Source organism: Brienomyrus brachyistius, chromosome 21 (assembly GCF_023856365.1).
Source record: "Brienomyrus brachyistius isolate T26 chromosome 21, BBRACH_0.4, whole genome shotgun sequence".
NCBI lineage: Eukaryota > Metazoa > Chordata > Actinopteri > Osteoglossiformes > Mormyridae > Brienomyrus > Brienomyrus brachyistius.
The window spans coordinates 12,767,122-12,780,735 of NC_064553.1; the positions used below are offsets into that span (position 1 = coordinate 12,767,122).

A 13,614-nucleotide genomic window follows, 5' to 3' on the forward strand; every position below is an offset into this window, starting at 1 on the left:
TCTATTTTCTCTAGGAGTTTTTTAAGATTTGTACTCGAAGACGTCACTGCTAATTCACCAGTGTCCCATTGATGGTCCTTTATCCCTTTGAGACGGTCACGCGGGTAATGGAGATAAGAGCTGCTGTGTTGCTTTTCACTCCGAAGCGCATTTACATTTTTGAGATGGTTATCAAACTTATCAATCCTTACAAAAATTGCAGGTCCGTGCCTTTCGCCTTTGAAGCCAGAGAGAGAGAGAGAGGGGAGAAAATGCACGAGTGTGTGAGTGTAAACTGGAGGGGGTGGGGGAGTGACGACATCACGGACCTATAGCACAGTTCGCCCCAGTGGAGAGGATCCGACACACAAGCCCACTGAGCTCTCGCTGGCTGATATTGTAGGCACTAAATCCGGCTTCGCAATGCATCAATGCGGCGGCAGGGTCTGCATTACCACCGTGCTTGTCTCGCTGCTTCTGGCCGGGCTGGCGAGGGCGACCTCCGATCCGTTTGACAACCAGCTGGGTGACATCAGTTACTGCAAAAAGCAATGCCTGACTACCGTCATAAACAAAAGCTTCATTAAAGTAAGTGACACATAACCACGGTGAAATATTCTGCATTCACGTGGAAAAAAACGACGAGTTGCTTAATAATGATGTCCAGTATGTTATAAATAAAACCTCGTTGAGCTGAAACGTAACTAGTGTATTTTCCAAGCTATTCGATAATGGATGGTATCCATTTGTTATCGCGTATAGGCAACCTACTTTGCGATATCAGATGCGTAAAACAGACGGCTGCTTTCTAAATTATTTGCCTTATCAAAGCAATTACCATAGGCATATTGGCGTAGATTTTGTAGTTATTGCTTTCGGACACTACTTGGCGCGATTGACACTGACATGTACCGATCCTAATTTATTTGGGCTATATGACGCATTTTTGTTCTTTGCTTAATGGAAATGGTACAGGAAGCTTTCTGTATGAGGTGCCTCTCCGTTTGACATAATTTCCGATTTCCTTTTGTTCAGTTCTTAAATCTGTATTATTAATAAGCATTCATATTTTTATTAAAGCCAAATGGATTTCAGTTCTTTTGGCAACCATCGGTGGTGTTTAATTGCGAAAGGGCGAGACAGAGGCTGTTAGTCCTGGCATTGGGGAGATAGGAATCGATAGCCTCACACCGACCACTAGATTTTTTTTTTTTTTTTTTTTTTTTTGCTTTAGCCCATTTTCCTGCCTCCGCATTATTTCCACTTCCTGTTTGTCAAAGATGGGAAGATTGTCATTTGGCTTCGTTCGAGATTATGACAACCCAGTCCGAATGATAACATTAGACGGCTGTCCGCAAAGCTGCACAAAATATTTAGATTTAAATCGATTATGCCCAGCAGCACGGCGGCAGTAATATAATACGAACTTGAATCTTTGGACACGATCATTATTTGTATCGTAAATTGTGCATTTGCTGCAGTCATTTGTCAGAACTCTTTGCAATTAAAATGGCTCTTCGGTTCTGCAGCTGCAATGTCCTGCAACAGAAAAAAATATTTAAACACTGATTGCAATTCAGGCGTAGTGCAGAATTTAAGAAAACGATGTGATACTTAAATTCTATTATGTATGATTAGGGTTGGATAATATTCGCCGGAAGAAATTATTTCCTTCGCGCGTAATAATGATGATGTATACCGTTTGGCTTCGGAAAATATCGTGATGAAGAAGCGGAAAGGGATTGTAGGTAGTAAATATTACGATTAATCGCAAGCATTATCATTTTTATAAGTGGAGGCATGGTTTTAAATATAATAATGTAAAAAAATATAACTAGGCAGCGATGTGTGTTTATTAACATTAACTGGTAACGAGGCCACTTCTGGTTCAAAGCGCTGTTCGTTTCGTCATCTGCAGGACTCCGTACTGAGCGCTTGTAACCGTGGCTGCCGACTCTACTCCATCTGTAAGTTTGTGAATGGCAACGCGGGGTCCAATGCCAGCAAGGAAGAATGTCAGGGAGGTAAGAAAATTGGCTGTGTGGGGCATATTGAATTAAGAACTGTCACTTAGTGTCAGGTGATTGACTAGTAACTGACTGCACAGTGGGATTAGAATGGTGTGGGCTGACCAGAGGGTCAATGGTCCAATCATTCCATCAGTCTGCACAGCGGGGGGTAATGTGGGGATCTTCGCTTGTATGTGCACGTGCAGCTTGCCAAGAGGCGTATACTCAGCTGCTGGAACAGGAGGGCTGCCGGAAGGGGTGCGAGAATCAGCCCACGGCAGCAGAGAGCGAGAGGAGGAAGGTTAGTCCCTCCCCGTGTTCACCAGCACCAGCATGATGTCATTTCGCTTGGTACATCAGCCCAGCAGCTTTGCAGGTTTACACCTCCTTCGACACATTACCTGGAAGGTATCTCTGGGACAGCCGGACACATTCTCACCGTTCAGGACGGCTCAGTGTCACCAACTTTGGACAGCTGGCTGGAGTGAGATTTTCAATTCCGGACCAACTGCACACACATCCACATACATTTACATGTATGTAACTGTTTTATTACCTCGTAAATAGTCTGTAGGGCTCGCAAACTGTCCCAGCACTTTTGAGGCAGCTTATTTTAGGTCTATAATGCAATAATATAGATTTGCATTGAGATTTCTTGCATGAGCGTAAAAGCGTGAGTGTCACACCTGATGCTTGAGAGCTGGAGACCCTGAAGACGCAGAACTCACACTTATTATACAGGAGTGTCGCGCTACAGCAATATAACCCTGTGAATCAGAATATTATTATAGACATTATTGATGTCATTTAATATGACTGGCTGAAGATACGTTGACATGAATATGGTGCTGAAATACGTTTTCCAGTGCATGTATGTTAGTGCCGTACTGCAGCTGGCACTGCCGCTTAATCGGCTGTTTCCGCACTGCCACAGCAACTGGACAAGCTAAAGTGAAATTATTGCAGCGATTCAGGGTAAAAACACTCGTGGCCCTTTTCCGATCTTCACCTGTCACTCCAATGCAAGCTTCCGTATCAGTGTTAAGCCAATTATTGCTGTAGTCGGCAGGAAAATTTAGTCAGCCCTCCTCACTGCCTCTGGTGTCCGGGGTCGTGGTCCGAGGCCCAAGACTTCATAAAGTACTTACTTTCCTGGAACATGATGTTCAGCTGCTGTGGTTATCGTGTAAAACTTCTCCCATTTACCATCTCTTGTTTTTCTGAATGTGGTTTACAGATTAAACGCAGAAAAAAAGCACAAAAATTGAAATTTAGTCCACAAATACTGGCTGTGTATAGCGTGTAATTACATACACTTTATAGGCAAAAGTATTGGGACACACCTCTTAATCGCTGAATTCAGGTGTTGTATTCAGACCCATAACCTCAGGTGTACAAAATCAAGCATTTAGGAACAACAGAAAATCAGTCACGAAGTGGCAGATCACATACAGTAACAGAGTCACAGCACTCTGTTGACTCAGTAACTGCAGGGTTCCAAACTTCCTCTGGCATTAACCCCAGCACAAACACTCCGTGCCAGGAGCAGATGCATGCAAGCCTCACATCACCAAGCACAATGCAAAGTGGATGTTTAGCAGTCTGATAGACGTGTATGGATTTGACAGATGCCAGGAGAGCGTTACCTGCCTGACTGTATTGTGCCAACTGTAGTTTGGTAGATATGATAAGTTATGGTACCCTTAGTTCCAGTGAAGGGAACTCTTAATGCTTTAGCATACAAAGACATTTTGGACAATTCTTTACTTCCAACCTTGTGGGAACAGTTTGGGGAAAGGCCCTTTTCTGTTCCAGCCTCAGCACACAAAGAAATGTCCATAAAGACTTTGTTCGGTGACTTTGGTGTGGAAGAACTTGACTAGCCCACGCAGAGCCCCGATCTCAACCCCACTGAACAACTTTGGGACAAACTAGAACGGAGATTGTGAGCCAGGCCTTCATGTCCAACATCAGTGCCTGACCTCACAAATGTTCTTCTGGATGAATGGGCAAAATTCCCACAGACACATTCCAAAACCTTATGGAAAACCTTCCCAGAAGAGTGGCAGCTGTTATAGCTGCAAAGGGGGGACCAGATCCACTTTGATGCCTGTGGATTTCTAATGGGACGTCATAGAAGTTCCTGTAGGTGTAATGGCCAGGTGTCCCAATTCTTTTGTCTGTATAGTGTAGCACAAATGTGCAGCATGTGAATCATGTATGACTAGACAGTGTCACTGTTCAGTGTCACACACATGAGTGTGCAGTGTGTAACTGCAGAGCATAAAACACAGCGTGACACTAGAGGGAGTGAGTGAGCAGCATGCACTAACATTGCATCAGTGTGTAGTGTGTCTTTGTGTAACATTATTGTGCAGTGTGGTGAGAAATCTCCTTCCCTCGTGCAGCTGAAAGCCCTGATGCGTCGCTCCAAGCCGTTGTCCGTCATGGACTTGCTGTCCGGCTGGTGTAGCGACATCGTCAGCTCTGCCCAGAGTTTCATCTCCTCCACCTGGACTTTCTACTTGCAAGCGGACGATGGAAAGGTGCTCGTGTTCCAGGTAAGGCAGCACAAGGTGAATGCAGTTGGAAGTTTGCCCAAGAAACAAAGACGGTGTTTCAGTTTTTAAGCACTGCACCCCTGCTGGTTGGCTGCGGTATTTCTATACATTTCTGCACCGCTTTGGGTACAGAGAGTACTTGAGCTGCTTTGACTGGACATAGTGGTGAGGGGTAAGATATTCCTGTATGGTGGTGGTGGTGGCTGGGGCAGGGGGGGGGAGCACTGCAGACGGCAGACTCAGTGGGCCCTGTCAGCTGGGCTACCAGTGGACTGAAACTTCAAAAAATACTAAACATGCATAAACGGTAACTGGGAAACGGTAAACAGTGCTTGTAATACAAATGAGAAAAGCGTGTTCATGGATCGAATTCGTAATCCAGGTGATGTCAAGCAGGGCCGATGTTGCGATGGGAGGGTCAGATGCTGCCATGGTGATCCAGCAGAGGTGTGAGAGGAGGGGCTCATTGCGGGTATGTGGGAAGGCAGATTCACGCCGGCCATCAAACCAGCCTTTGGCATGTGGAACAAATTAGGCTCGAACGTAGCAGGCTGCCTGATTGCAGATGGGTTAGGAGGGTTTGGGGAGGTTGGGGGGGGGGGGGGGGGCGGGGGACCCTGGTGTTGGCCTCTGATTGACAGCGCTGCCAGATGTCTGTGCGGCTTCTGCCCCAACCCACTGTTTGAGTTGTGAGCAGCATGAAGCCTGTGTTCTGGCAGATCTTCTCATCAGGGGCCTTCAAATGAACTAGAGAGGGGAGAGATTCAGAGCCAGATGGGTCTCAGAGTCGCAGGTGCGGGAGCCACATTCCAGGCCCGAGCGTCACGGTGGCCTGGATCTTCTCGGAATCGTGGGTCTCAGAAGCTCAAGTCTCAAAGCTGGAGTCCAGATATCTGCTCCTGACGGTGGAACCTCAGCGAATTTTTGGAAAAGCAGCTTTTGTGGGCTGGATTCCGTATCTCGTTTGAGGTTCCCTGTCCGCTCGGAGAACCTTGTCCAGGCTACTGTGGATCAGTGGGGGGGTTACCATCCTGCGAATGACCAAGTGAGGGAAATTGGATAATTTGGAAAGATTCCACTACCCCCCTTAACTTTTTAAAGGGTGTGGGGCACCTTTGGGCATGCACTCCAGTAATGCATGACAGATGCACATCAGCCCAGCTATATCTGTCTGGGGCCTGCGGCCCTGGCATTTAGGCACCCCCCCCCCTTAGCCTGCTTCTGCTTACCCAGGTCCATCTGTGGTCCATGTGCGGTTGATCCACTGGAACTATGTTGGGGGGGTTCGGACTGAAACACTCCAAAAAAGATCTCCAGGCTGCATCTCGTCGTGCTCAGAGGTGACCCATTAAAATGAAGCTCGCTTCGGCTCATCCGTCTCTTCGGATTCGGTTTGGTTTCCACTCCGCATTTAACAGCTGCAGATATCTGCAGTGACGACAGTAAATGTACGGGATCAGCATTTTTTTCAATACTAAGGAAGAGGCTCAGTTCAGGTCAGGATCTGAGCACCGCGCCTGCGTTTTTGCACGGGTAGGCGTGACCTGTCGCAGGTGCCGTGTTAGTATGATAAATGCCCTCGTACACAACAGAAGCCGCAGTCACTGCGGGGTACCTTCATCGCTACCCTCAGGTTTCTGTGCATAACCGAATACTGTAGGAAGCCTTGCACTAACAGCAGGTACCTCAGTATACATTTCACTCATTGCATCATTCGGCAACGAGTATTATCTTTCCTTGCAAACACATTTTCAAATTGATCTTTAGAGTTACTTACACTTTTTGCATAATGAAAAAGGAGTAGCAGAATGAACAAACATGATTCCCATTCCATGAAACTATTTCTTACCGATACCCTTCCTGTGGGAATGTGAGGGTGTGCATGTGCTTTAGTGCTAACAGGTTGGGTGCCATTTGAAATGGACTTTGAAAACACACACCAGTTCCTGACGGGTTTCCATGATCGCCACATGGCTATTGTGCTGTAGATGTATCCCAGCGCCAAGGGCTAAAGGTCAAGAGGCACAAACAAGCCCCCATCACATTTTTATCCACCTTCCTGGAGACTCAGATTCAGACCTACTAGGCGCTGAAAATCGTCTTCTAGTCCTGACCCTGCAAGGGCAGGGGAAGGTTGACGGGAGGTGTGTGCTATCCCAAAAAAGACAGAAAGAGGGCATCTCTCTGAGCATCTTCTCCTAAAGCGCCTCCCCTCTCCTTTGTCTCAGTGCCCACGGCTTTATTTATGGCTGCAGCAGAGCTTGTATTTCAGAGAGGACCGAAGGGGATATTTTAAGGTGGAGCAAAGGAGATATTTTAAGGTGGCGTCATCTAGATATGGGTAGCTGTCTCGGGAATTCTCCACTTTTTACAGATAAATGCGGACGGCACAGGAGTGCCATTACATACAAAAATCTGCCTCATTTTTTGATTTTTTTTTTTTGCCTTCCGTTCACATTTTAGCAGTATTTTCATCCTCTGTTCATTCCGTAATTCTGAGATAAATGAGAAATGTTGCTTGCTAGGCAAAATAGTTCTTAGTTTGCACTGTCATCAGAATGGTGCAGCTTCAAGATGCTGCAGGAGATGTACCCTCAAATATTTAATTTGGCATAATTTGTCCCTCCTTTACATAGATCTTCGCTTTTAAATCACTAAAGTGTGTTACGCCAGTGTCAGATCTGCCCCCACCTCATTGTACATAGCTGTATAAATGGGTAACGCATCCCTGCTCACAATCACTGTAAGCTACTTCGGATAAGTGTCTGTCGAATGATTGCATATAGTAAAACTCAAAAATGAATTGCACTATTGAGCTGTTCTATAAAGAACAGATATTTTGACATTTTTGGCTGCTAAATCAAGGATGACTGAATATCAGAATCAACTTTATTGGCCATTTACATTCACACTTACAGGGAAATTGCTTTGGCACTGCGCTTCTAGTGATATATACCAACCAGGGCAGAGAATACAAAGTACAGTGGAACATAAACCATCTCATAATCAACTAGCACCTTACAATCAACATCAAACAGTAAAAGAGTTTAATGTGCAGTGTATGCTGCAGTGCTGGGTAGCAGCGGTACTAAGTGTGCACTTTTGTATGTATGCTGCAGTGCTGGGGGTGGTGTGGTGGTGCAGTGGTCAGCACTGTTGCCTCACACCTCTGGAGCTTGGGTTGGAGTCTCCACCAGGGTTCCGTGTGTGGAGTTTGCATGTTCTCCCCATGTCGTCATAGGGTTTCTTCTAGGTACTCCAGTTTCCCCCCACCGTTCAAGAACATGCTGAGGCTGACTGGAGTTGCCAAATTGCCCAATTGAATGGTGTGTGAGTGTGCCCTGCGATGGGCTGGCCCCCCATCCTGGGTTGTTCCCTGCCTCGTGCCCATTGCTTCCGGGATAGGCTCCGGACCCCATGCGACCCTGAACAGGATACACAGTTTCAGAAAATGGATGGGTGCAGTGCTGTGTGTCACTGGTGCTAAGCGTGCAGGGGCATGTTCAGGAAGGCCACTGCTTGGGGAAAGACACTGCATTTGTGTCTTGAAGTGCTGTTTTTAGTGACCAGAATCTCATCCCAGAAGGGAGAGGCGGAAAGCTGTGAGTGTGAAGGGTCGGCAGCGATCCAGCTTTCTCGTTTTTGGACCTATATACAGGCAACCCCTGGGTTAAAAACAGAGGGGAAAATTTCACAGCCAGAAAGTAGAAGTCCAGACCGTGATTTTGTTCCAACCAACAAGTTGAGCGCTCTGTAACTGTGACTCATTATGCTCAATTGATTGGTTGAAACTAAATTGCGGTCTGGATTTTTTCTTTCTGGACATGAAATTTCCACCTCTGGTTAAGAACGTCTGACTTACAGATAGACTGCCATAATGAAAAATGAGTCGAATAAAACGAAACATAATAACGAACATGCCCACTGCTTTGTGACATTTATAAAAACATTGTGCAACTTCAGCGGTTCGTCGACTCGAGGTGCAGTACAATACTGTATGTGGCTATTTCCACTGCATCATTATTATTTCCACTGCATCATTATTGTTTTGTACTGTATTATTATTTTTCGTACTTATCTACAAATTCAAGTTAAAGACGGACTTGGGGAACGGATCTAGTTCGTAACTTGAGGACTGCCTGTATATATTTTATATCTTATTCTAACGCTTTCTGGAGCCTGACCCTGTGTATACTTAATATACTTAACACCACTCTGCATTAGTGTGTAATTCTGTATGGGGAAGGTTCTGGATCACTGCAGCCCTTATTGGAGTAATTGATTACTGAAAAGAGACGGATGGATATGAGCAGTATGCATGACGGTATACGCCCACCCCGCCCAGCCCCGAGCAATGGCTGCTCTCCATCCTTCAGAGTCAGCCGCAGATGGAGTACTCCTTCCCTGAACTGCAGACTCCTGGACTGGAGGCGGCGGAGAAGCCTTGGACCCCAGTCAGCTCCAGCACACCCAGGCCTCACACGGGTGGGTATGCAGGACCCCCCCCCCCCCCTTAGATATACAGCTCTGGAAAAAGATTAAGAGACCACAACAATATTTTTTTGCAGTCATTTCTCAATTTATGCTTATGTGTAAAATACACACTGCTTTGGCAAAACTCCAGCCTGACCCTTCCCTGCTTCTCATCAATGAAGGGCTTCTTCCTTCCTTTATGGGTCTTCAGTCACGCTTAGGGAACCTGATACAAATTGTCCTAGCAGTGCACTTCACACCACTTAATGTTTCCCATTCTTTTTGAAGGTCACTTGATGTCATCCTCCGATTCATGAGGCGCTGCTGAATAAGTTGACCATCATCTCTGGCATTAGAAAGTTCTTTTCTGCCGTTTACTTGGCTGCTTTCTGGTCGTTCCCAGTGTCTCTTTTTTCACCTTGTTCTTCTGTACTGCTGTCTTAGATATTTTGAGCCTGGAAGCAGCCTGTCACTCAGTGTAGCCTCTGCCAGCAGAACCAGGATTTAAAAATGCAGATATTTAAAAAAATATAGAGCGAGCTCTTAATTTTTTCCAGACCTGTATCTGACATACTTTTTCTGTGTCCTGGGTTTTTATGTTTAGTATGAAGCAGGTGAGAGGCCAGATGGGCACTGAAGCACTTTACAAGGCTCTGTTTCTGAATGCAGGGGCAAAGGACCATGGAGAGAAGACCACCAGGGGAGGGGGGAAGGGGAGGCGCAATGGGCAACGTGGAGATTCCCCTCCCGCAGACCACGATTTCCTGGGCTGCATGTCACGGTAAGGGACCCCCCATTACGCACCCCCCCCCCCCCCATGGAACCATCTGTTATTTTAACAACCAAAATGGCTGTGATATATGTATTCAATCAGGAGCAGAGTCATATATCCTCAGCAGGCAAAGGACAAAGAGCAAAGGGCATGGGAGTCATTAGCAGTTACAGCGCCACCTGGGCTCCTGGGGGACACACAATGGTCTCTTCTGTTCGGCGAATGCCTGCTTGAAGAGACCCTTTCATGCACAATATGTAGAGGTTTTTGCTCCGAATACCTCCCTTAATTACATAATTAGCAGCATGCCTTCGATATTGACATTTTGAAGCACAATTTGAAAATCGCAGCCATTTTACCATGTGTTCAGGAAATACCATGTTGCAGTATTCATTCTTGAGGAGGTTTATTAGTTTTGGATAACTAATCCAATCCGGTCTAATTAATAGTAATTGGTACCAGTTGTTAAGAAATACCTGGAAAAAATAATCCGTGTGGTTAGGTTGGTATGAAAGCTGGCCAAAGCAACGACTGACGCCTCAGTCCTATTTAATCAATCTGTCTATGGCCTGTGCTCCCCCCCCCCCCCCCACAGACGCTCAGGCCTCCCCAGGTGGATCCTAGCTGCCTGCCTCTTCCTGTCAATCATGGTGATGCTGTGGCTCAGCTGTGCCAGTCTAGTCACGGCCCCAGACCAGCGAGTGAAGACGCAGGTACAAACCGTGCCAGGACCTCTTAGGGTCAGCTGTTAGTGAGTTGCTGTTCTTGGGATTGTTTTAGGTGGGACACAGTAAGGGGCTTTATTTTACCCCTGATAGGGTATGCAGAGGCCTGGCTCATGCCTCTGCATGCTGCTGCCCATCCCTGGTGTGTGACATTGTCTGTAACACCAACCCCACCATTTTCATTTCAATGAAGCCTGTAAATTCTGTAACTACCAAAGAAATGAGTATGAATTAATCAGCGGATGTGTTTATGTATGCATTTGTTTGTCCCAGCTGAGCATCAATGGAGACAAGGAATTCTTGGACGACATTGATAAAGTCAGCCCTTACCCCTTGACCCCGGTCATCGCCGTGGCCATCAGCCAATCAGATGAAGGCCAGGAGGCGGGCCCCCTGCCAGTCAAAGTGGACCTGGACAAAACCATTCTCTGAGACACCAATTGGTTTGGTCCTTTATTTATTGATGTGGAACAGTTCCCAGTGCTATCTCAGTCTTTATTTTATTGTCGAGGAGACAAAAAAAACACACACACACACACACACACACACACAAGGAAAACATGCACGGCATCATTCATTTGCTTCTGTTTTCACGGTTTTGTCCTGCTGAAGTTGTAGATTTTCTGTGCAGATCACGTAGTTTAGTCCCTTAACAGAGAAAGACAGGCTTGCCTTGATTACCAGCAAAGATGTACTATATGTGATAAAGATGAAAATTCCATTAAATACATTTTGTAGACTGCAGAGATTTGTAGATGCGTATATGAAACCATAAAAATATGGCTTGTTGAACTGTGAACAGACTGGGATCTGAGAGGGAGACAAATCACTGATTCAACAGGCTAGACTCTTTAATTTTACTCCCATGAATGAAACTTGTGGTAGAGAAGATTTGTGTGTTTGAATTTTTTTAACCCTTTTTGGTCATTCAACCACAGATTGGCAGACAGGGATGTAGTGAGCTGTGATTTTTTATTTTTTTTTTTGCCAACGCTGAACATAAGCAAAGTGCAAAGCGATAATGAAATACCCCAATGGTGAGTATTCAGTTCCAATCATAGTAAACCTAGCTGAAATAAAATACTGTTTCGTGCCACATAACAGAATTAGGTGCTACACGATTATCAGTTTGTCTAGGGTTGGTTGAGGGCTTGTGTGTGTTTTATATGAGTGTGATTCACGTGTCTAAGCTAGGATGCACGGAACGGAATTAAAATGCTGTCCGCGTACTGGATATCCGAACGGGAACTGTACTGTAGGCACTCATTTATTCATGTATTCATTCAGGATCAATAAGGAGACCGGCAGCTCCCTACACTCCAAATTATAAGTTTGATGCCCCAGAGATTAACTGAAACGCTTCCTGCATAATTTTAATTTGCGGTCTGAAGGCTCACAGCGATCTCGGTAGCACAGATCCATCATTTAAAATGGCCAGCGAACGTGCAGCAAAGTTAGTGACTGGAAACGCCATCGTCAAGGCGGGAAGGAGTTTCACCGAAAGAGAGTTTTGATCGATAACTGTTGAGGGTGAGGAGCGTTTATTTCTGTCGGAATTCAGCTAGTAGAGGCACTAAGCCTGCTTATTGTATTCACAGTTCTACTGAAACAACTGCTTTGACACGTACGGCAAATGTTTTGCAGAACACATAAAAAATACATATATCCGGAAAAAAATCTTGCTTTTGTGACCAGGTCAAAGTGTTGAGTTCTGTGTTTCTTTAAGTGCTGTTTTTGTCTGCTTTTTACGTTTCATTTTACTCCTTAGCGTCTAGCAACAATGCATGCGTCTTTGTTACGACAGTATAGATATACAATATCTGTCAGATTTTGAAGGAAACAAATATGAATATGGTGCTTTGTATGTTTCTGCAAGATAAAACTTGAATAGGCTGTACGATAATGTAAATCACTAAGAAGAGAAAACGCACACGTAAAGACAATTTGAAGTCATGCAATATTCAATAAGCCTACTGGCTTGGTGCAAGGTCACCGCTTGTGTTGAAAGCAAAAAGTCCTATTTAACCATGGTCGTTTTTGATTAAGTTAAACAAAAATAAAGTGTTTTCAAAAAACACCTAACAATGCCTCACTGTCATTATTAAGTTTGCTTTTAAGAAAATATTTATTTCGCATATTTAGAGTTTCATTCAAACATTAAAGTTTAATAGCCGATATATTTCTCAAATAACCGCTGTTATGTGGGGAAAGTTCATTTAATATAACTTAACATTACACACACACATAAAAACGGAACTGACATGTTCTTAGGGTCATTTATGCATAATTAAGCCATAGGTGACTGATGTGTGTGTATGTCATGACAGTCATGGGGTTGTTTCTTTCTAAGCTACCTATAATGACTTATTTTGATTAATATAACAAATAAACGAGAAGCGATCGCCGTGGCCTTTACACCATTTCCCTCTTACATTGATGCGTGCATTTAGAGATCAGCAATTGTTAACCTTTCAGACTGCTGACTAAAGTACCAGATCTTTTTAACTCGAGATAAGCGCTAACAATAAAAAGTAAATCAGTTGAGTCTGACAAATTTGTCAACTAATTTTACATATCACGTGCGTCAGAATCTAAGTTCAAATGTTGATAAGCAGTGATGGTTAGGGCCTAGTCTGGTGAGTCACGCTTTATGAATCATTACAGCTGGGTGGAGAGTCTTCCCTAGAACAGGGTGGATAATATATAGAATGTAAAGCATGAAATGAGTAAAAGATGATTAATAAGCTCACGCGGTGCCTTGCTTCTTTGCCCTGGGAGGAACTGTGTTGAACACTAACCGGCATTGAAAACTATTGGCATTTTTATAGGATTCATGTTCGGTTGAGTTCAACCGCCTCTACTTCTTCATAAACAAATAAATAATAGTATGTTTTGCTGTACACTGCACTTCAATTAATTCAGGAATGAAAAAATATCTTCAATGTGTATTAATAAACAAACCCACCTACCTAAAGATCATGATACATGCATGTATCCAGGTATTCCAGTTTACTCACAGAGGTACAGGACATGAAACCGAGTTAAAATGCATCCTGCACTGCTGTGCTTGGGGGTCCGGATGGGGGCTGCAGATC

The 13,614-nt window shown here is 44.7% G+C and overlaps 1 protein-coding gene across 1 annotated transcript; it reads left to right on the forward strand.

The window, feature by feature from the left end:
• The first annotated feature begins 285 nt into the window (after window positions 1-285).
• Window positions 286-12,596, forward strand: LOC125716550 (transmembrane protein 59-like). The gene is made up of 8 exons (XM_048988985.1): window positions 286-567; window positions 1,898-2,003; window positions 2,195-2,289; window positions 4,397-4,549; window positions 8,926-9,034; window positions 9,692-9,803; window positions 10,390-10,507; window positions 10,793-12,596. Exons 1-8 carry the CDS (start codon window positions 403-405, stop codon window positions 10,949-10,951), a joined length of 1,017 nt encoding a protein of 338 aa, XP_048844942.1. The 5' UTR covers window positions 286-402; the 3' UTR covers window positions 10,952-12,596.
• Window positions 12,597-13,614: the final 1,018 nt, after the last annotated feature.

Bases quoted from the DNA above. Each gene is read 5' to 3' on its own strand.
- LOC125716550 (XM_048988985.1), top strand. From the start codon at position 403: ATGCATCAATGCGGCGGCAGGGTCTGCATTACCACCGTGCTTGTCTCG. The intron at 568-1,897 runs GTAAGTGACACA...CGTCATCTGCAG, and splicing joins TAAACAAAAGCTTCATTAAA to GACTCCGTACTGAGCGCTTG. The intron at 10,508-10,792 runs GTACAAACCGTG...TGTTTGTCCCAG, and splicing joins ACCAGCGAGTGAAGACGCAG to CTGAGCATCAATGGAGACAA.